The 24,243-nt window shown below is 31.4% G+C and overlaps 1 protein-coding gene across 2 annotated transcripts in view; it reads left to right on the top strand.

Annotated features, from left to right (window-relative positions):
• LOC119603040 (myosin heavy chain, non-muscle) overlaps positions 1–24,243 on the top strand; it is an 89,117-nt gene that overhangs the window by 48,014 nt on the left and 16,860 nt on the right. For both annotated transcript variants that reach the window (XM_037954900.1, XM_037954899.1), the window contains exons 4-5: positions 1,984–2,140; positions 14,041–14,162. In XM_037954900.1, coding sequence (XP_037810828.1) covers positions 1,984–2,140; positions 14,041–14,162 — 279 coding nt within the window. The remainder of the gene's footprint in view (positions 1–1,983; positions 2,141–14,040; positions 14,163–24,243) is intronic.

Raw genomic sequence — 24,243 nt, 5'->3', positions numbered from 1 at the left:
GCAATTAAGTGAGGCGTGGATCCACGGGGAGTAGGAATTTTGCTTCTCCAAACCAAAACTGTTTAAAACATAAAAAAATTTTGCTTAAAAACTGTCAAAACCATGTTAATGCTGCGTTCACACTATTTAAAATCCCAAATTTAGCTTTAAAATGCTCTTCATCTGGGAGATAATGACTGATATCAGAACTTTAAAAAAAGAAGGCTTTATAAACAAATTATTGAGTAGATATTCTTTCTGAAGAGATCTGAGTTGTGCAATTAAGTGAGGCGTGGATCCACGGGGAGTAGGAATTTTGCTTCTCCAAACCAAAACTGTTTAAAACATAAAAGAATGAAAATGAAAAGAAAATTCAGTAAAAATTACAAAAACATATAAATTTTCCCTTTTCAAATGGTGGAACTGTACCCACTTCTGAACTAAGTGTTTTTAAACGTAAGGGAAGTAAATTCTTTGTAAACTTCTTAATATTAAAATGTTCTTATATAAAATTTCTTCTAAAGCTAAATTAGCAGCTTGTTAGGGAAACTCAAAAATCTTCCAAATGCTTGAAGTTCAATCATAAACCTTTAGTTATTCCGAAATTTTGCCTTAATCGCAGTTCTCCTAATGACCAATTTTGAATAAATTCTTAGGTCTATTCATAAGGTTTTATTTAGTTAAATTATAATTTTAATCGTAGATTGATTTGAAATCGAAATTTAAATTCAATCAGCTGTTCTTTAAAAGTCCAATTTTGGATTCTATCATAGGTCACTTTCAAGATCAAATTTAAGTTACAATTCTAAACCAAAATCTTTTAAAAATTTTAAATTTAATCATGGGTCATTATGTAGTCCAAATTTTGCTTCGCAAAGTTCTCCTAATTCTGAAATCTATTCATAAGTGTTTGAAATGGAAATTATGATTCGATCGGTGGTTCTTTAAAAGTCCAATTATGGATTCTAAGATCAATCATAAGCCAATTTTAAAGTCACAGTCCTATTTAGACAAAAACCTATTTTAGTCTCATAATGTGAAATTAAATCTCAAATATAAGATCTATTGTAGGTCCTTTAAAAGTTCGTCACCTCCTAAACCAAATATTGGCCGGAACTCAAATTCTGTCTTAAACAAAACCCAGTTATTTGGTTGAACTCTATCCATGTTTTGAAACTATTACATTGTCCTTTCATGTTCAAGTCCAACGTTTAGTATGATGGTACCGTATTCTGAGTGGACACACAGGATTACTGTAATAACTATACAAAATTGGAAGAACGGATTCAGGTAAATGTAGAGTGGACTTCTGAACAATTTCTTTGTCATTGCCAGACTTTTGCCATAATTATAGCCAACAATCTTGGTAGCCATGTTATTCCAGATATTACATCCCTCAGGAACACAGATGGGAAATCGGGACTACGCCCAGGAAACTGATTTTCTAACTTCATAAAGCAATGTATAGTGTTTTTTCCTCCAACATTGGCCATGTAATGTTGCGCACAACAAGCTATATACCGGCTAAGGTGTATTTCTTTAGATCTTATATAGTATATATCATTCTTGATCTGATCTTTTAAAAGTCCAATCTAGGATATATAGTGCAATATCCAATTTTAATGACTAATTTTATTATGAACATTTATTATGAATTAAATCGCAAGTATTTTAGTTTTATCATAGGGTTTTGAAGTTCTAGCTGATTAATTTGCGACTTAAACCCATTTCCGATTATACGATCGATCGCTATTTCATTTATTTTTACGATTAAATATTTTGGAATTATTAATTAGTACTTTTCTTATTAAATTTTGATTATTTTTATATTTCTTTAAAAAAATTACAAGAATACATTCTATAGCTAATTGGACTTCCCGTTGTTTTCATTTTATTTTCACCATAATATTCATTCGTGCATAAATATTATTTACAGCATTTTTACACAACTTCTCACATTAATAATTTGTTGTTAATTTTACTCTCTTTTTTCTCTATTTACAGACATATTCCGGTCTTTTCTGCGTTGTTGTTAATCCCTATAAAAAGTTACCAATTTACACTGAAAAGATTATGGAACGGTATAAGGGTATAAAAAGACACGAAGTACCTCCCCATGTGTTTGCTATAACAGATACCGCCTATAGATCTATGTTGCAAGGTAAGTTTTACAACTTTACGATACATAATATATTTCTCTTGAAGAAAACTAATTAAAAGTTGATTCAAAAATATAATTTTTTATTTTCCCCTAATTGTTATAATCATATTCGTTAAGTTCCCTTACTTACTACATATTTTATTTTTAAAATAATGACGTTCAAAAATTCTTTTAAGAAGTGGTATTAAGAACATGAACTCTTGGAACTGCGATAAAAAAAGTACAAAAAACAATTTTTAACCGTTTTTCGTCGTTTTTTGTTATCTTTTATATGATAAGTTTTTTTTCTTGGCAAATAAGCCAATATTTGCTAATGACCTTTTGTTGGTATAGAATTGTTTTTAATTGATAAGATAAAAATGCTATATTTTGTTTCTTTTAAGAAAATATTACAAAACTATTGCGATTTTTTTTAAATGTGTGTACAAAACTTATGACAAAAAAGGGATTAGATTGGATACTCATGCCACACTATTATTTTAGTAAATTTTAATTTTCGATTATCTTTTTAAGGAATTTAAAGAATGTTAAAACCAGCCTGAAAAAAAATGGCCATAATTCTCTTAGTGGTTACTATGAGTCGGTTTTTTCACTAAATACTTAACTAAAGTTTACCAAATGTTTTCTTACTTGACTTTGCAATAGTAAACTTTGCAATATTAATTAATTTTGGTCCGTTAAAAAAAACCCTTTCTGAAGATAATTACAAACTTAGAAGTGGCTATAAGGATAGCAAAGTGACAACAGAATCTCAGTTAGATTCTCTCCTATGGAATCCCACCATTCTTTCTCTATTATAGGAATTTGATTCTATGATTTGCAAAACTATAGTCTACATCCAATGACGGTTTCGAGCAAACTGCTTGTTCTATCTTCAAATTTCTTCATAGACTCAGATGAAGTACTAACCCGTGGTCTTGGTGTTAATCATGGAAAAGCTTAACGTGTCGTATCCGAATATTAAAGCAAGAACATTATAAGGAGGGCTTGAAATTATAAAATTTTTAATCCTAGTCTATTTTGGGAAACAATCTACTTTACGAAAAACTATTCGTTATAAGGACAACGAATGGGCTGAGCTATTCTATTTTGAGGAGGACACGCTGAAATGGATCAAATTCTTAAAAAGGTCATAGAAAATTATGTATATACTTCAGTTTACTCGATCATTCAGGTCGAGACTTCAGCCATAAGAGGAATCCCCTTCTCCTCATTAGAAGGACTTGAAACATAAGTCCAAGAATTGTAAAATTGATATCCCAGTCTGCTGACTCGTCAGTATCTTTTACTGATCTCCCACTCTACTTTCTCAAAAACGATTTAATATATGTAAGAACAACGTCAGGCCTTCTCCTTATTAGAAGGACTTTTATTCCAAGAATTGTAAAATTTAAATCCCAGTCTACTGACTGGTATTTTATCGTAAGTATTTGTTAATGCTCTCCTTTCTCAGAAACGATTCAATATAAGGCCATTCAAGACAATGGCCTGAGCATTCAATCCAATAAATCCAAAATCCAAGTCATAAATAAATCCAAGTCTTGAAAAGGCAGATAATGAGGGTGAACCATATGCTCCATTAATTGGATGAGAAACTATGGGATATATAGTGGAAATATCTAAATCTTCTAGACATAAAGACTCGTTTGCGAATATCGAACTTATCTTGACCACAGAACAAACCATTTAAACCTGGAACTGCTCAGGGTACTAAATCTTTCAAATTGGGATATCGCCTACATTTGATACATTAGTTTATTCTTCATGGATCAGCTTAGACTAGATTATCGTTCTTGATCACATGTCCGCTATCAAAACTAACTACTTTATGATAATCCCCGATTGTTTGCCATACTGGGATTCTTATGGGTGGAATGGTGATGGCAGGACATTAAATGATAGGCGTACTGGGGGATTATATATTTCATATAAGAAGGAAGAAGTGGAAACTATCTTAGATTGTCTATGCCTCTTCCCTCATCTTGTTGTTTTTGCAATCCCGGCGGAAAAAGGTGCTACCAGTACATCTAGTCTGCCGGGACTATTAACTGGTGTTGATCAAATGTATCCTCGGCCTTTCCTTAGAATGGTTTGACATGCGATCAAGCTAGAGAACCGCACAATCTGGTACCTCAGGAACCGGTAGCAATCAGGGCAGAGTTTCGGACTTTGTCTTGTAACGGTTAATGGAAAGGTCCCTTCAGGGTGCACGTGTGAAGCGAATATCGTTAAAAAGACTAATGTGCGGTAAAGTCTATAATGCGGGATAAGTTCGGTGCTGTTGCCGAGACAACAGATACCCCACAGAAGAGTGACTGTGGGACTAATCATTGGAAATGAGTTGATTTTAAGTGCATATGATACGGAATGGATATGCGGACCTCATTTAGAGTAAATGTATCGAATGTATGAGAAATTTGCTGGGTTGAATGCCGATGGATGATAGGTATCTTATATGTTTAGGGTTTATACTATTCATACCAGATTTACCAAAGTTTTTTTTTCTATGCGAGTAAGGACAAGACCTCGGCTTATTTGATGGATTGGTGTTTTGGTCTACCGAATGCATCTCTAGGTGCGGTTTCCGACTCAACAAAGGTCATCCCATCTGCGTGGTTGTAAATGGAAGTGATGTGATGAAGAACATCCGAGATGATGTTAAGCAACGGAGCAGCAATTGTCAGAGATTAGATAGCTCGAGCAAAGTGCTTGTACTTGGGAGGCGTGTAAGAAGCACAAAGGGGCGGTGATATTTCGTCTAATCAGGTTGGAAAAGTAACACCGTAATATAAGGCCAAAACGGCAGGCAATCACATAAAGCACTTCGACTTTTTGACTCTGCCGGTGTCTGGTTTTGTTATTGATCAGGGTTATCTTGTAGTTGGGGTATAGGCGTTTGAGGTAACGAAATGGATGTCTCTACAACCTAACTTAATATTTTTATTTACTTTTAATGTGCGTTTCCTTTTGATTAAATCCTCTTAATCAGAGGTAACCCTTTAAATGAGTTTAAAATTCGGAAATGTATTGTTTCAAGTTATCATGCAACTAACTGCTGCTGATTTGTAGAGAGTTGGTGTTGCCTGAATATCTGAATAATGTTTGTACTCCACGACTTAGGTTCTCATTGATTTAAAATTATTTTTTTTCCGAAATAGAGGACAGAAAGGTGCTATTGTTTTGTTATCGAAAATAAAACAACATAAGTAAGCACCTTTAAGCTTCTTTATATTTAAATCAATCAAATAAATTTAATAATGAAATTTAATACCCTAAAACTAACGGACTGGGTGAGTGATTACACCCCAGTACCTATACGAATCAAAGCAATAACATAAAAATTTGTCTTATCATATTTGTTTACATACATTATTCAAAATAAATAAAAACAATAAATACTTAGAAGAACACACCACAAAATTTTTAAAAATTTTAATACCTTTCTTGGAAATTTTTTAATACTCAAACTAATTTTCAAATTCATACTATATATGGTAACAGAAAAACAACAAACTATGTTTATACGTTATTTTATTTGAATAACCATGATTCATTTTAAATACAACGTTAATAAAAAAGAGTACTCCAATACTGTTACTATTAGCAATTTGAAGCATATCTCCAGTTCCACCTCCACCAGCAAACAACACATCTATTACACATTATATTTAAAAACAAGACTTTCTTCATTTATGTGTCAACAATGAAGTATATAGTTTTTTTTTTCATAGTAGTACGTTGAGAGTTTTTATTTTATTTGCCTTTTTGAACCATTTGTTAATGACGAATGATCTTTTCATTTGTTTTGTTTATATTTCTATAACTTGTACTTGGTACAGTGGAACAGGGAGTGTTGTTAACGAAGATGTGTTATCAGTTATCATGGAAATATTGTCCTACTTTTATTGATTTGGATGATTTTTAGATAAAAAAAAGAAAGATTATCTTCAGTTAAATGGCTTAAACTTCCGAAGCCTAGTGGACTTATTATGATAATCTTAAAATTTCTTAGTTAAATTCATAAACTGATCTCTCCAAATACGGAAAACTATCGATTCTTTAGGTCTCCATATGAACCTTGCAGTACTTCAAACAAATTTGTTTAGATCTTCTGGAGATATACCGAAGATTATGATAGAGATAAGCTACAAGATATTTAAGGGCGGACAAGTCCCATTTAATATATTACGCCGATTCTTTATCTACAGATCTTCTGGTATAGCTTAGTAAACTGACGAGGGTTATGATTCCTTTTAATGCAAGAGAGGACGAGAACATTTCGATTATAATATAGAATTTTGTCGTGGTTATTAAGGCCCTACTCGCTGCAATATAAAAGTGTTTAAAAATTATCTTTTGCCATAGATTTTACGGTACCAAAGTAACAATTTCTATTACAATTTTAAATTATTTTGTTTCTTTTAATTTGTATCACTCTGTTTATTAGCCGACTTAAGAAAGAAGCAATATTATAACTGGTTTTATATATTTTACCATTCTCTCTAATACCACCGTATATGTGCGTGTGTTTTTTCAATTTAAACACGTTTTATATAAAAATCGCACTTTATTTTCATTCAATTTTATAGTTTTTGATATTTTGCATACGTTTATATACTTGTTGATTTGATGACTCATCTACTGTGTCCATCCATTCATCTATCTATCCGTCTATACGCTTGTCCATGTGTTTATCAATTGAATCACAATCTTTTCTATTGTTGTTTTTTCTGTACTAGTTTCATTGTTATATGGTTTAATAGTTTATAGCTTTGAAAATAATCTATAGACAAATAGGGTTTTTGCCGGGAAATTCCCGGGATTTTGTTTTTTATACTGAGAACTCTCGCCTCCATCGATTAAGATATATTCTAGGTCCTGGCAAGATTCTAAGAAGTACGTCGTACATACATATGTTGTAATCAGGAAGTACCCTAAAGGGAGCTTTATCGACAATTAGTTTTTTCGTCGCAAATTCCCGGGACAAATAGATTTTTGGCCGGGAAATTCCCGGGATTTTGTTTTTCAAACTGTACTGTGTTATTAAATTAACTTTCGCATAAAAACAAAGAGAAATGTCGCTTCCATCGATTAAGATATATTCTGGGTCCTGCCAAGACATATGTTGTAATCTCGAAGTACCCTATAGGGAGCTTTATCGACAATTATTTTTTTTGTCGGGAAATTCCCGGGATTTTGTTTCTCAAACTGTAAAGTTATTAAATTTACTTTCATTTAAAACATTCCGCTTCCATCGATAAAGTTATATTCTGAGTCCTGGCAAGATTCTAAGAAGTACGTCGTGTATATGTTGTAGTCACGAAGGACCCTAAATGGGGCTTTATAAACAATTATGTTTTTTGTCGGGAAATACCCGGGATTTTGTTTCTCAAACTGTAAAGTTACCCAGTAAAAACTTTCAGGGGTTAACATGCTAAAATTTACTTACACAATAGAATTTTAAGTCATTATTTTATCACTGTGATGTCATTGGTGGCAAGTACTTACCACAAACGATTACAAGTAATTAGAAGAAGTAGTCATTGTAATTCGCACGAAAAAACATATACTGCTTTTATATCTTTACTGGCAAGATGACTAACGAATTAGAAAGTATTTATATAACACATTATTTAAGAACTTATTAGACTACTTCTGTGTAATCCAGACGATATATAGTAGTCATTGAAAAGTATGTTGTCAGGTAAGTAATTACAATTCCGCTAAGATTCTAAGAAGTACGTATATCTGTTGCAATGACGACCTAATCAGAGCTTTATCGCACTTTTTTGTTGAGAAGGTTTGTTTGATATTGAAAATTTTCAATTCGATCCACATTTTTATACAGTTGTTGTCTGTATAACTTCAAAAATAATAGGCATTTTTTCTCACTTCGTCATTGAACATTAGTTTTCGAACAACAAAGTTTTTTTTTTGTTTTGAAAACGTCAAAGAAGTGATAATTTTGCCGTGGAGGGCCAAGATCAGCCAGGCCAGTGATCAGATTGAAGGCCAATATCTTCTGAAGGTATTACTTCATAAAGATCTTTCAAAATCATTGAGTGATACTCATTGCAGCGATTTCAAAACGTCTGCGGACGATTTTCAGGGAAGGTGGACACCATACAATTGAATGCTGAGAGGACCATGAAAGAAAAAAATCTTTTTCTCATCGAATCAATATTTGCGATGAAAATGGTTTTATTAGGATAACCCGAAACGTAAGAGATCGTATGTGAAGGCCGGCCAACCAGCCGAATCGACACCAAAGTTAAATATCGCTAAAGTAATGAACTGATGAAATCTGACTAGACTATCACGGGGAACATGTATCGAATGCATGTGCAGAATATGCCGCCTACCATCAAAGTGTAATATTCCATTATAACAGCGCCCGGCCACATGTTGTAATAACTGTTAAAAACTACTTAGAAAGAATTGATTGGGAAGTTTTTCCTCAACCGCCTTATAGTTCTGACCTTGCAACGTCCAACTACTATCTGTTTCGATCGTTATTGAACCCACTTTACTTCCGAACAGGGTATCAGAATGATCAGTTCTCTTGGCGTTGTCAGAAAAATGGAAACAATGATCCATAACTGTTGCACAGCTTATATCTGATTCTCTTATACTAATAGTTTAAAATAAGATGAAAACCGGACACTAGTTTCCATATAAGGTCCCATTCAGAAAATACCAATAAAAGTGGAATTTTTGTTCCCTTGAAATGTTTATTCCCCTCAAGGGAAAAATTGCTATCGTACCCTTGCCTTCATTCACAATAGTTGATTTTAATCACAACAGCTGTTCATTGTTTACAAAATTCCATCAAAAATTTCAAAACAAGGATAATTTGTTCACGTTTACGAATGGAAAAGTGAAAAGGAAACATATTTCAAGTTAAATTTTAAATCTAGTAGTTACTAATATCGAGATACAATTGGAACTAATCAAGTTTTATAATAACCCACATCACACTACAGAATTTTAAGGGAAGTGGTCCATAATAAAGTCACGTAGAAGGTCCTCTTTCAAAATCTCATTCAAACATCAATAAAATTCAATTCAATGTGGACTGGACCATTGTATGAACTAAATCCTCATATCAGGCCCTTTTCCGATGTTCAAAAAGATCTAAATATCTCCTTAACTTTTCACATTACAATTTGTTACAGCAATATATCCGGGAATTAAAAAGAGTAAAAATATTAAAACCCCTGGTAACAAATATCAATTTCAATTAAAATTGTGTTTACTTTGTTTTGAATTCAAACAAATCGGAGAATGTTAAAGTTTATCGCAATGGTTTTGAAGTTAGAAAATATAGTTTCAAGTACAAAAATATTTGACTCAAGTGTAATATTATTCCAAATTCTTAAAATTAAAACATTTTAAGAGGAGTTTAAGTTAAGTTCCAAATTATTCATAAAAAGAAATCTGAAAATTTTCTGGAATTATATTACAAATGTCTGACTCATTCTTAAGGAGTTGATAAAATTATTTTATATCTTTCGTGTTGTTATTGTTGCTGCTGATAGTTTTTGCAACGGATGAAGTTTTTGTATCACATTTCCTACATTTCATTTTTTTAGTACATATTTCCAGAGTCATGATTCATGCAAAATATTTCAAAATATTTTATAATGAAATTTTAAAAGAAAGTTTTCAGTCACACAGTTACATATTTAATTGTGTGTTATCAATGTTATTTTTATTAAAAAGAAGGAATAAAGAAACTGCTAAGTTTATATTAAAAACTTTAAGGGTTGATTAAGCTCTAGTATACATATTGTTTAAAACATATTAAATTATGTTTTAAGAAAAGGAATATCACACATACTTACACAGAGGGAAAAACAAATATACACGCCTGGTACCATATTGACGCCAAAGAGTTTATAAGTTTTCAATAACATCCGTTGTCAAAGTACATACATACGTACGACAACACTATGTAATGTTACCAACGCAACGTTGTCAACATTGCAACAATTCGTTGTCGAAATCTAAATTTTATACACATCCGTTGTCTAAATGTTAACAAACGTGGTAAGCTCACTATTGACAAACAAACCGTAGCCAATAGTGAGCTTACCACGTTTGTTAACATTTAGACAACGGATGTGTATACAATTTAGATTTCGACAACGAATTGTTGCAATGTTGTCAACATTACATACATAGTGTTGCCGTACGTATGTATATACTTCGACAACGGATGTTATTGAAAAATTATAAACAGTTTGATGTCAATTTGGTACCAGGCGTGTATATTTCTTTTTCCCTCTGTGTAGTTTTGTTAATACCCAGCAGTTTTAAAAGTTGTCAAGGTATTCTTTTTAGACAATAGTTTATGGGTTTTTAACGACTTACTTGATTCGTATTAATTTTTATAAATAGTTAATTTGCTAGTTATGAGTCAATTGCAAAGTAAATGTATAGCCATTGATTACTTAATATACCACCGGTAATCTAAAGTAGAGTCAATAGTCTCTTTAGTGTCCCTAAGTAAACAAAGTTTTAAATTTTTATCACTCCCCACTAATGACAACTCGAAAACTGTAAAGTCGGCAAATGGTAGCTGCCATCACTTGAACCATATGTCTCATTAGAACTGGTTAGTAAGTTAACTGCGTGTTTTAATAAAATAAATCTTTATATTTATTTTTAGATTAAAATCAATTACTTAATTATGTTTATAAAGTTGAAAATTAACTGTTTTTATTTCAAGTTGTTTTTTTTTTTTTGCCACTTTAATTATTGCTCCATAAATACAACAACAAACCCAAACACCATTAAATGTAATATAAAAGAATTCTTATAGCTTAAGATTTAATGAAAAAAAAACTAAAGAAATAATAAATAATCAGTAAGAATATAAGAAAAGAATAAAGTAAAAAAAGACATAATGGATACTTGAAATACCAACGAAAAGACACACCCAAAATACCACTCCAAAAAGGAGAGTTTTTATTTTCATTTTCGTTTTTTTTTAAAGAAGATACAAAACAAATGTTAATATAATATATTTACAAATTTTAACGAAAATACTTAAAGAGCTGGTTTTTATGTTAATGACTTTCAATTTGTTTAATTATCTTTTTTTTTACGTAAATCAATCCGTAAAACTAACGTTTCATTTACAAATTTTAGCTTAATTTTGTAAAAAAGTGTAGGGTGTAGGGCTTCGATTTGTTATTAACGAGATAAAATATTTCTCGAAATTCTGGAGATGTTCTTGGGTATTCAGAAAAAAGTATACATGAATATTCTAAAGCTCTGGGTCCTTGTTAGCTTATAACATGATCTAAATAGTTACGTCCGTCCAACTCTTAAGAGCGCGGGAGGGCTCGAATGGTTTTCACTGTTCAATGAAATGTGTTCTTGTGAAATAAGATAACTTATTCCCGGAACCCACATATTTATGCGTAACACCGGACTTTCATCGAAAACTCATCCATATGAGGACGATTGGCCAATGGATTGCATAATGAACTACACACAGAATTCTTTCTTTATTCTTTCCGTATGTGGAATTAACTTCCCCTGGAAGTCTTTCCTAGCACTAACAATGTAAGTAAGTTTACATCGAATGTCTACAAACTCTACTCCCTCTAACCTACCGACCATGATCTATTTTCCTAGTTCCAAGACAATGCACTGCATGAGTGAGGGTCATCACCTATGAGCTAGTCCAAGAAAAAAGTTATTAATAACGGTCCACAATGCAGCAGTTATAAATATGCAGCAATCGTTATTTTTCACAAGTATGTAGATCTAAGTACCCAGATGTCTTACTGTTAGTGTATGTCTCCAAATAATGTCCCTTTCAGACAATGAAAGATTTTAACCCCGGATCTGATATAAATTGGGAATAAACTAGTTTTCAATCGATCCATAATCCGATAATATGTCACTTTCTATTCAATATCAGTTTGAAATAAGGACATTAAGATTAAATAGAAACAAGATCTCTAGAATATAATCTACCGAGAATTAGTCAGATGTTTGTAAATCCATAAAGAGAAGTGACATCGAGCAGTCTGCACTCAGAGAACACTTTGATACCCTTCAAAGAATAGAGAGGAAAAATGAAAAAGATAAAGGACTGTAATAAAACTGGGGAAGAAGGGACACGACCTGGTTCCTGAATTATTTAGTTTCAGTTCCCTATGAGAATATGATAAGATATTAGAATCCTTATTATAGACCCCAATCGATAAAACTCATAAAAATTTACTGATAATACTTTTCAGTTCTTCGTGGAACTTCTGTATTCTAGAACAATTGCAAATTTTGTGTTTAATCGATTCCATCCATAGTTTCAGTTCCCTAAGAGAATATGATAAGATATTAGAATCCTTATTATAGACCCCAATCGATAAAACTCATAAAAATTTACTGATAATACTTTTCAGTTCTTCGTGGAACTTCTGTATTCTAGGACAATTACAAATTTTGTGTTTAATCGATTCCATCTCTTCAAAATCCTCGCATAAGCGGCAGAACTCCGATATTGCATTGTTCCATTTACTAATAAAAGTCCTAATTGAGCCGTGCTCCTTTAAAATCCCTTTCAGAGTTCTTATACTTTATCTACTTAGCTTTTACATCAGGCTAATAAATTTTTAACCCAAAGATCAAAGTATACATTTCTAAGCAATTGAGCAGACCTGAAGTCTTTATTTTAAGTCGATAGATTGGATCTTTCTAGTGCCTTAAATATGGCGGGAATATTTCAAACTTTGATGGTTTTCCAGATGTGGGCAAATTCGTTTCCGGCCCAAATTCTGTTGAAATGTGTTCTTTACAATCCATTTTACACTTACATTACTATACGATTTCAGTATTCAAGAACGAATAGAACACAATCAGAACTAGTCTATTAAAGACTGGGGACCAGTAAGAGATTTAACATATTTTATTAAAATTTAATATTTTTGTATGGAGACTCGGGTCTCTCCTCTTAAGGATTTATTTATGATCTAAACAATCATCCCTATCGCCAATAGAAGTGAAATTTTTGTTCCCTTGAAATTTTAATTCCCCTTGAAGGGAAAATTGCTATCTTGAACTTATTGTGAACAATTCATTCACAATAGTTGATTTTGTACGCAACAGCTGTTCAATGTTGACAAAATTCCATCAACAATTTTCACAATAGGGAAATTTTTTTCACCACAAAAAAGTTAGTGAACGAAAAAAGTGAAAAGGGAACCTATTTCACGTGAAATGTTGATTGGCGATAGGGGTGTTTATAAAATCTGAGAAGTTATTTAGGGATTTACGATTTAACTTGACGGTTAGCATGTAATAAATTAGCTCGTCTACCAGTCACCAAAGAATAGTGAGTGCAACCGCAGATCTGATATCAAAAGCTTTCTCTACTTTTAAATAACAAGTCTAGGTTTGCTATTTTCTGAAAATAAAGGCGGGCCTTTTAATAGCATATCAAAACTTATAAAGAACGAAACTAATTACTTTATTTCAATTTGCTGCCTAAACAACTGGTTTCAAACTATTTTGTTCATTTGTTGCTAAATGTTAGAAACATTTTTTTTTAAATTTTATTTTAAGTGTTTCTTAATTAAAATGTTTATTTAAAAAATCATCACTATTTAAAGTGTTGAATAAATGTGCGTGTCTAAATATTTTGCAATTAAATGTTCGTTATCTTTTTTTTTTTTTTTAATTATTCATGATGTCTTTCAAACCTCGTAGCATTAGTAACATATGGTGGTTATTAGAAAAGCTTAAAAGATATACACGATTATAAACACAAAATATTATTAAAAATTTAGGTTATTATTGTTTAAAAGATTTATCAAATTTGATAAGTTTTAAACTACATATTTTATATTAATTTTATGATTTATTTTTTCTTTAATTCTTTTTTTTAGATCGAGAAGATCAATCAATTCTGTGTACTGGTGAATCTGGTGCTGGTAAAACTGAAAATACTAAAAAAGTCATACAGTATTTAGCGTATGTGGCTGCTTCAAAACCTAAAGGTTCTGGTGCGGTAAGTTGCGTTTATATTAATATTTTCTTAAATTTATTATAGCACTATAATTAAAATTTTATTTATTTATTTTGTAAAGAATTTATATAATTTCTTCAATATGGTTAAACAAAGAAAATCGTTTAAAATGTTAAAATTTTTATAAAAAACATAGTTTTATTTTTAATAAAGAACACCCACTTTAAATTCTTAAACAAAGTTGTTATTAGAATATGTACGAGTGTTAAAGTCTCGGTTAAGTCGAACCTTAAATGCCCTTCGTTATAGTTCAATATATTTTAAATAAAACGTCTAGTCTATAGTCTAGTCTAGTCCATAGTCTAGTCCATAGTCTAGTCTATAGTCTAGTCTATAGTCTAGTCTATAGTCTAGTCTATAGTCTAGTTTATAGTCTAGTCTATAGTTTAGTCTATAGTCTAGTCTAAAGTCTAGTCTATAGTCTGGTCTACAGTTTAGTCTATAGTTTAGTCTATAGTTTAGTCTATAGTTTAGTCTATAGTCTAGTCTATAGTCTAGTCTATAGTTTAGACTATAGTTTAGTCTATAGTCTAGTCTATAGTCTAGTCTATAGTCTAGTCTATAGTCTAGTCTAATCTATAGTCTAGTCTATAGTCTAGTCTATAGTCTAGTCTAGACTATAGTCTAGTCTATAGTCTAGTCTATAGTTTAGACTATAGTTTAGTCTATAGTTTAGTCTATAGTTTAGTCTATAGTCTAGTCTATAGTCTAGTCTATAGTCTAGTCTATAGTCTAGTCTATAGTCTAGTCTATAGTCTAGTCTAATCTATAGTCTAGTCTATAGTCTAGTCTAGTCTATAGTCTAGTCTATAGTCTAGTCTATAATCTAGTCTATAGTCTAGTCTATAATCTAGTCTATAGTCTAGTCTAAAGTCTAGTCTAAAGTCTAGTCTATAGTCTAGTCTATAAACTAGTCTATAGTCTAGTCTAGTATATAGTCTAGTCTATAGTCTAGTCTATTGTCTAGTCTATAGTCTAGTCTATAGTCTAGTCTATAGTCTAGTTTATAGTCTAGTCTATAGTATAATCTATAGTCTAGTCTATAGTCTAGTCTATAGTCTAGTCTATAGTCTAGTCTATAGTCTAGTCTATAGTCTAGTCTATAGTCTAGTCTATAGTCTATAGTCTAGTCTATAGTCTAGTCTATAGTCTAGTCTATAGTCTAGTCTATAGTATAGTCTATAGTCTAGTCTATAGTCTAGTCTATAGTCTAGTCTATAGTCTAGTCTATAGTCTAGTCTAGTCTAGTCTATAGTCTAGTTATAGTCTAGTCTATAGTCTAGTCTATAGTCTAGTCTAGTCTAGTATAGTCTAGTCTATAGTCTAGCCTATAGTCTAGTCTATAGTCTAATCTATAGTCTAGTCTATAGTCTAGTCTATAGTCTAGTCTATAGTCTAGTCTATAGTCTAGTCTATAGTCTAGTCTATAGTCTAGTCTATAGTCTAGTCTATAGTCTAGTCTATAGTCTAGTCTATAGTCTAGTCTATAGTCTAGTCTATAGTCTAGTCTATAGTCTAGTCTATAGTCTAGTCTATAGTCTAGTCTATAGTCTAGTCTATAGTCTAGTCTATAGTCTAGTCTATAGTCTAGTCTATAGTCTAGTCTATAGTCTAGTCTATAGTCTAGTCTATAGTCTAGTCTATAGTCTAGTCTATAGTCTAGTCTATAGTCTAGTCTATAGTCCTGTCTATAGTCTAGTCTATAGTCTAGTCTATAGTCCAGTCTATAGTCTAGTCTATAGTCTAGTCTATAGTCTAGTCTATAGTCTAGTCTATAGTCTAGTCTATAGTCCCGTCTATAGTCTAGTCTATAGTCTAGTCTATAGTCGAGTCTATAATCTAGTCAATAGTCTAATCTATAGCCTTTTCAATAGCCTATTCTATAGTCTAGTATAAAGTCTGTCTATCTCGTTTAACTGAAAATTAGTTTAGTACTTTAAAACCTAAAAAAGTACGCTTTATAAGTTAGTACTATTCTAAAATTTATTAAATTTTCCATGCCTGGACGAGACATTATATTCGAAAAGTGGTTTAACTTTTTTAGAGAGTTAGCACTTTTTGATTATATTGTCTCGATGTGTTCTTCTAAGGGACGACAGAATTCTGCAAAAATAGTTATTATTCCGACTTTATTAATCCACATTTTTACTAAAGATTTCTTAATTAAAACCAAAGAAATACATATTTCTTAATTAACAGCTGTTGTCATATTTTCATTAAATGTTCTATAAATGGAATTAATTTGTAAAGTTCTATAGAAATTTCTCTTAAGAATAAAAATCAATTATTCATTGTTAATTAAACACTTATGTGTTAAATTTAAAATAGTTTTTCAATTAACAGATGTTGCGATTAAATAATATCTAACTATGAAAATCTATAAGATTATTTATGGCGGCAACAAATTTTCAAATAAAAATTTCCTTGAAAATTAAAGTCAATTATTAATAATTTGTAAACAAACTAAAACTTAACAAAAAAAAAAAAAAAAACAACCAAAATATAATAATGTTTCTCCTTTAGTGAGTCTGTTGTGTTCACCTAGTTAATTTAACCATATGACCATATAAAGTTAACAATTTACACATATTTTTTGCATTAAATGACAACAAAATTTATGAAGCAAAAATTAGTAACAGAAAAAAACCATAATTGATTATGATATTATTAAAAAAAAGTGGCAATTGTTTTTTTTTTTAAGTCTTTACAATTTATAAATTGACAAAAAACCTTGTCTAATAAGGAAACTTGTTCTTGAAAATGTGCAACAATAATATGGGAAAATATTTTGGCTAACGATTGCAAACAAAGTTGTAGTTTTTTTTTGTTAAAAACAAAATTGGTTAAAACTTCTTAATGTTTAAATAAACATTTTTTTCTAAATTCAAAATGTTTTTAAATTTATTTAGTTAAACAAAATAATAGATTATTTTATCTGAAAATAAAGAATAATAAACTAAAAGAGTTAGCGAGAGAGAGAGGAAGAGTTACAACAAAACTTTGTTTAATTAAAATTTATTTATTGACATTTGACGTGCACGCATGCGCCTTTAAAACTGCCATACAATTATAAGATTTTGACAGACATTTGTTATTGTTTTTTTTTCTGTTTTGTAACTTGTATTTTTTTCTCTCTAGTCATAGTAATTTTTGCAATGAACTTGTTTGTCATGTACTTGAATATAAAATAAGTGAAAAAAAAATAAAAACAAAATAAACAAGTAAATACATATAGAAAAATCCTAAAGTAAATTAATTGTTTATTTAGTTTTTCATCAACTTAAAAGTTTTATTAACTTTACGTTTAAGCGAATATCATGCATAAATTTTCAACTCGTATTTGGTTTGTTTTGTTACATATTTAATGTATTAATTAAATGCTTAATTGTGGATAAAATAAGGCTTGAAAATTTGAGAAAAATAACAACTATTTGTTTTACTATTGACATATTTTATTTATTAATAATGACAATCTAATGAAATGTTTAAACAGACTGATTTTTAACAAATTAATTAAGTGATCTTAGATTTTGATCAAAATTAATTTGATTTTGGTCGATCAAATTATTGTTTGTGGTGGGCAAATCAGTTAATCTTCTTTAGTTCTTCAACTTGCAAATTGATCATGATTATGTAGGTCTTGCAAGGACAATAATTAACCTTTAGATCCATATTAAAACCCGTTTAAAAGTGGCAATGAAATCTCCATCTTCTGCTGTTCCATGCATTAGAGATTGAATGTTAAGAGGAAGAAGGTCCGGTATGAGATAAAACTAAGTGTGCATTTGGATTCTGGATTATATGACCACTCAAGGCAGCTTGCACATATCCTAGCTTAACAGGGAATTATGCTAAAGATCAGCTGGAATAGTGCTCTCAGATATCGTTGATTTTAAATGGTCAAAACTCAGAAGTGCCGGTTTACGATATTTATATAAATTCCTGAGAGGTCCGCAGTCTCTTCCTCTATAAATTGGTGAACTTTATGGAAAATATGCATCAAGGAGTAACTCAACCGTTAACGCTTTGTCTAATTACCACAATCTTTTTGAATGTAGCTCGGAACAAATGTAGACTTGACTCTGAGATCAAGACATAAAAAACCTTTAAAAAGTGTCAATAAAATCCTTTAAGTCTCAATCTTCTGATGTTCCATGTAAAAGAGATTAAATGTTAAGAGGAAGAATTGATCTGAAATCCTTAGTTCTGGTATGAGATAAAGATCAGTGTGCACCTGGATTGTGGAATATATGACCACTCAAGACAATCTAGCACATATCCTAGCTAAACGGCATTATGCTAAAGATCAGCTGGAATAGTGCTTTCAGGTATCGTTGATTTTAAAGTGTCAAAACTAATAAGTCCCCGTTTAGGTTATTCATCATTTAAGGGGGATATGCGTCAAGGAGAAATTCAATCGTTACCTCTTGGTCCAATTGGTACAAACTCTTTCAATGTGGCTTGATTCAGAGGAAACATCCAAGCCGTTACATTATCAATGAGAATAGGCAACCCTAGAGATCCCCTACTAGCTCTTCCTAGGCGATCTAACTCGATGTCTGTTTACACAACAATGCTTTTAGTTCGTTACTTCTTGAACCGTTTTGTCTCTTGCGTCTTCAGGGTAGAAACAAGACAGTCTCGCAGCTGTAGTATTTCTTTCCCCCTTATCTCGTAGAGTAGCCAAGACCTCAAGGTTCATGATAACAGTGATCATTGTGAAGTATTCTGTGTGGGGATATCAGGTTTTTCTGTTCGAATCAACTGTGCAGTTATTCCCTCCCTAACAAAAGATTTACTGTAAGAATAGCGAGACTGGACCTCTTAGTTTATTTGGATTGATTCTAAGAGTCTAAGAGGGGAGTAAGAGGCGGCTTTTATGTTCCTAAAATTGAAATGGAAGTATAATTTAAACTGCGTGATTAGTGCAACATCCTCCAGGCTGTGGTACTGGCAGCAAAACTGCGATTAGATCCCCCCTCTCTCTGGTATCTACACGACATCCAGACTGGTTCATTAATGTCGAATTTCTCTTAATAAAATCCAATATACCTGGCAATGAGATTTCGAATGAGCTGGGTAAAACTGGTTCTCGCCTTTATGAAAGCGACACCGATGTTCTCCATCTGGAACTATATAGGTCTGCTTAGGTCAGACGACTATAAATGTCCAACTGTTCTACAGCACAATGCAACAATCTTAGATCGTGGTCATTGGTACTGATCTAACATAAGCGTATGAGGCAAATTTAACAGATTAAAACTTCCATTTATGAATTTTTGCAGCAGTTGCAATAACGATGATAGAGAGGAATCTTTCAAACACTTTCTTTCTCTATATTCTGCTCTGTCCGATTGACGATTAGTCACTAAAAGCCGTACCTACTTCTTGAGTCGTTTTTGTATCGACATTCTCACAGTGGGACCAATTATGAACTTAAGTTAGTTGGCTTATATACTAACATAGTCTGTATTCTCGACATTCGCAAGATTAGATTAGTTCATTCGTGTTACATTCTTGGTTTGCCACGTCTTCTACCATGGATGCATAATTGTGTAAATGGTAGTCGATGCACGAACCGTTCGAGTATCACAACGGCATCAATTATGGACTTAACTAAGTCGGCATACAAGCTGACTACCTCGGTATTCTTATCTAATCTGTGATGCAGTCCAGATTAACGACAGCGCTCACGAGGTGACCTCTTGCAATTTCACTAAAGAATATGTCATTTGGCGACAGGGGCTTCAGACGTTTATTCTCGTGCCTGGAAGGTATCTATTCGACTATTAAGTATTCAAACTAATACCGTTCCCTATCCCCAAGGAACCAGTTACAGCTCTTGTTCTTTGTAAGATCTGTGGGAAAGTTTTTCAGCTATTTAGTTTGTAATTGTTAGAAGAGTTTAAAAATAGTTTTATAACAATTTTTTTATCCCATGATTTTTGTTAAAAAAACACTCCAAATTATTCCTACTAGATTAAGTAATTTGTTTAGAATTTCTCTATTATCTCGTTAAAACAAACAAAATTTTATTATATATAATTTTCTTAAATAAGAACTGAAAAAATAAACATTTTAAGACGACTTTGGTGGAGTAGCTTATCTTGACAGTAGTAGAAAAAGAACAAACGGTATTGTACTCGTTTTTAATATATACTAAAGACATTTGTTTTCACAAGACATACCAAAAGTTAAAACTTTAAAAAATAAAATAACAGAAATATTTCAAACATGAGTCACTTTATCTTTTTTAAACAACAAAAGGTGTCTGTAAGAATAAAATACGAAAAAAAACCTGGCATTTATTTCAGTTTTTTAAAACATTTGTTGGTTTTTTATAAAAAAAAACAAAAACAAATAATAAATAAATATTGCACTCGTATATATACAGTATTGTTCGAAACCTAAGCAACTTTTTTTGGCATTGTATACAAAGTGCTATATTTTCTATTTTAATTGATTTATTCAAAATTATATAATTGATAATAATAATATTATGTGTCTACATTATAATAACAACAACAAAATTTTAATTCCATTTCGATGTGAGTTACAAGAAAATAATAACTGAATTAACTCCATAAATAGCTGTTCGAAACTTAAGCAACTTTTTGATCTTCTTATGCAAATCTTTGGTCCCTTTGAGTTCCAAACACCTTTATGGAATAGATTAGTTACTAGTGTAGTTCGTAATGAAACCCAATCGGATTTTAAGCTATTCGCCCCTTCAATGTTTTCTAAAACGGCGAGTTCCGAAACAGCACTTCAAAACGCCGAACAGCATCTCTAAGGGATTTGAGTCAGGAAATTTTGATGAGCAATCAAAGAGTTTGGGTCCTATTACCCGATAACAACTCTTAGATCAACTTTGCCAAAGGTTTTTGTTCATTATCATGCTGAAAATCGCAATAAAGTAAGTTGATCTGTTCGATGTACTCAATCATATGATTCATTTTGTTGGCGAAAAACGTCCCAAAAGGAAAAACAATCCAACTTTGTTTGTGTTTCAACATCAGGACTAACTCTTCTCTTTAAAAAACATAGCCACACCCTAAAATTTTGCTCTCTATTCATTATTGGGCCTTTACTAAAAGGGTATATTGTAATATTTCCTTCAGCCTCTGAGCCTCGCATACTCTGTTTGAATTTAAGACGGAAAATGTGGACCCGTTTGTAAATAAAACTGTTTTTATTAGTCTTGCATAATCTATTTCAATATTCTACCCAAAATTGTACAAAATTTTTGAAAAAATCGAATTTCTTTAAGTAAACTCTGTGCCATGTCACTGCGGGATTCATATGCGGTTACATCATCGTACATTAAAGACTTAAAAAAGCATGGAGGTCACACAATTAAGGTTATGGGCAAGATTTTTAGTGAGTAGAGTAAGTCCTGATGTTGAAATACAAATAAAATTGGATTGTTTTACTTTCTGGGACATTTTTGGCCAACAAAATAAACCAAAGGATTAAGTACATTGAACAGAACAAATTACTTTGTTGCGATTTTCAGCATGATAACGAACCAAATCCTTTAGCAAAGTTGATCTAAGAGTAGTTATCGTATAATGGGACCCAAATTCTTTGATTGTCCATCAAAATCTCCTGACTCAAGCCCCTTAGAGATGCTGTTCGGCATTCTGAAGCGCTGGGTCGAAACTCGCGGTTTTAGAAAACATTACAGCTGGCGAGTGGCTTAAAATCCGATTGGGATTCATTACGTACTACACTAGTAACTAATCTATTCCATAAATGTGTTTGGAACTCAAAAGGATCAAAGATTTTCATATGAAGATCAAAAAGTTGCTTCAGTTTCGAACAGCTATTTATGGAGTTAATTCAGTTATTATTTTCTTATAACTCACAGCGAAATGGATTTAAACTTTTGTTGTTGTTATTATAATGTAGACACATAATATTATTATTATCAATTATATAATTTTGAATAAATCAATTAAAATAGAAAATATAGCACTTTGTATACAATGCCAAAAAAAGTTGCTTAGGTTTCGAACAATACTGTATATATAACTACCATATAAGGTAAAAGAATAAAAATACAAATTTAATTGCCATAACCGAAAAAAAAAAATATGTTTGTAATCTGAGATGGTTGGTTTTACAAATAAGCCGTATTATTAGAGAAAATGTTGACAAATAATAAGTAATAAATGAAAACGTTATCCTTGTTTTAAAAAAAATATGTTTAATCAAAATGTCTAAAACATAGTTTCAAAATGACCTAGAATTCTATTTTGTTTAAAAAACAATTGAAGGCCAAATACTTTTACTTATAAACTTCTTCTATTAAGATTAAAAGTTTAAAAAAAAATAACGTACAATTTCATTTCATTAAAATGTGACAAATTTTTATTGAAATAAATTTGGAAATAAAACTAATTGCTCTTTTTTTTGCTGGTTATTGTTGGCTGGCAGACAAAAATTGAAATAAAAAACTAGGGTTAATACCATTTACAAATTATGTTTCATATACAGATCAATTCCCCCTTTTTTTTGATAAAATGACACACACACACATGTTCGATGACGTTACAATAATAATGGATGACAATGACTGTTGTTTGTGATGATACTAGTAGTGTGCCTGGCATCATCTCTAATAATTGAAAATAATTTTTCAATCACATAGTGGCGGCAAACTGTAATATATTTTAAAATAGAACTCCCTCATTGAGATTTTAGTTTTATTTTTTGTGTTTTCTTTTGCTTTTATCGATTTCCTATTGAGTGTTTGGAAACAATTTTCATTTTGAGTGGAAATTTCTTTTCTTTTACTTCCGCACTAAAAAGATTTATTAATTTCGAAATTTTGAAAATGCATTTACCGAAAACTGATAAACTTCAAATGTTAATTTGTTTAAGTCTCTCTTGTAAATGATTTATAGATTTTAAAAGTTATTTTTCAATTTTCAATTAAATTTTGTGGTTAAACACTTGACAGATCTTTTAACTTTATATAATTTCCTTCCTGTTATCATCACTTCTATCGCCAATTAATATTTCACGTGAAATATGTTCTCTTTTCACTTTTTTTAGTTCACTAACTTTGTCGTGAAAAAAATTGCCCTGTTGAAAAATTTGTTGATGGAATTTTGTAAACATTGAACAGCTGTTGCATACAAAATTGACTATTGTGAATGAATTGTTGACAACAAGTTCATGATAACAATTTTCCTTTAGAGGGGAATGAAAATTTCAAGGGAACAACATGTTTACTTCTATTGGCGATATTATATGTATTTTTCAAAATATAGAAAACGTTTTAAGAAAAAGTATATGATTTTTGTCCTAGAGGGGTTAAAGAGGTGGCTTTTACATCCCAAACTTTATAAGGAATGTATGTTTTAAGTATCACGATTAGTGCAGCTTCCTCCAGGCATAAAATGTAAGATGTACGGGAGAAATATCCCAATTTGTACCGACATCACACCCCTCTGGTGTCTATACGACATCCAGACTGTCGAATATATCTTAAAGAGCTAGATTAACATACGAATCTGCAAACAGTTTTGGGCACCGGACCACTTCAATTTGCCTGTCAATGAGATATTCTAAAACTGGTTCTCGCCCTTATAAAAGGTACTCTGACTTTCTATAAAACTCTTATGTGACTGAATCTATATAGGTCTGCTTAGATCATGAATGCGAACCTGTTCGATAGCACGAATAATCTAGCCAATCTACGACAATCTCAGGTTGTTGTCATTGATTGGGCTCTAACAGATAAAATATTCCATTTAAAGGCTTCTGCAGAAGTCGTAATGACCAGAAAAAAAGTTCTTTGTGTGTGTGTTCTCTGTCTGATTAAGATGGGCCACCATAGTCCGTACCTTCTTGCATTAATTTGTTGATCTTTCTTGTATTAACATTCACAATATTAGATTAGTTTTTTCGTTGTTGGTTTGACACGGCACTTGCCATATAAGTAAAGTTATATAAACGTTGCGCCGAGGAGCAATCCATTCTTGTATCACAATGGGATCAATTATGAATTCAAGTAAGTCGGCTTTTCACGCTGACTGCCTCTGTAACCTAATTT

The sequence above is a fragment of the Lucilia sericata genome, unplaced genomic scaffold, assembly GCF_015586225.1.
Source record: "Lucilia sericata isolate MDLA Ls3-8-SP2 unplaced genomic scaffold, ASM1558622v1 Contig000271F_arrow, whole genome shotgun sequence".
Lineage (NCBI taxonomy): Eukaryota > Metazoa > Arthropoda > Insecta > Diptera > Calliphoridae > Lucilia > Lucilia sericata.
Note: the sequence above shows the minus strand (reverse complement) of the source record. Positions and strands in the feature narration are given on the sequence as shown.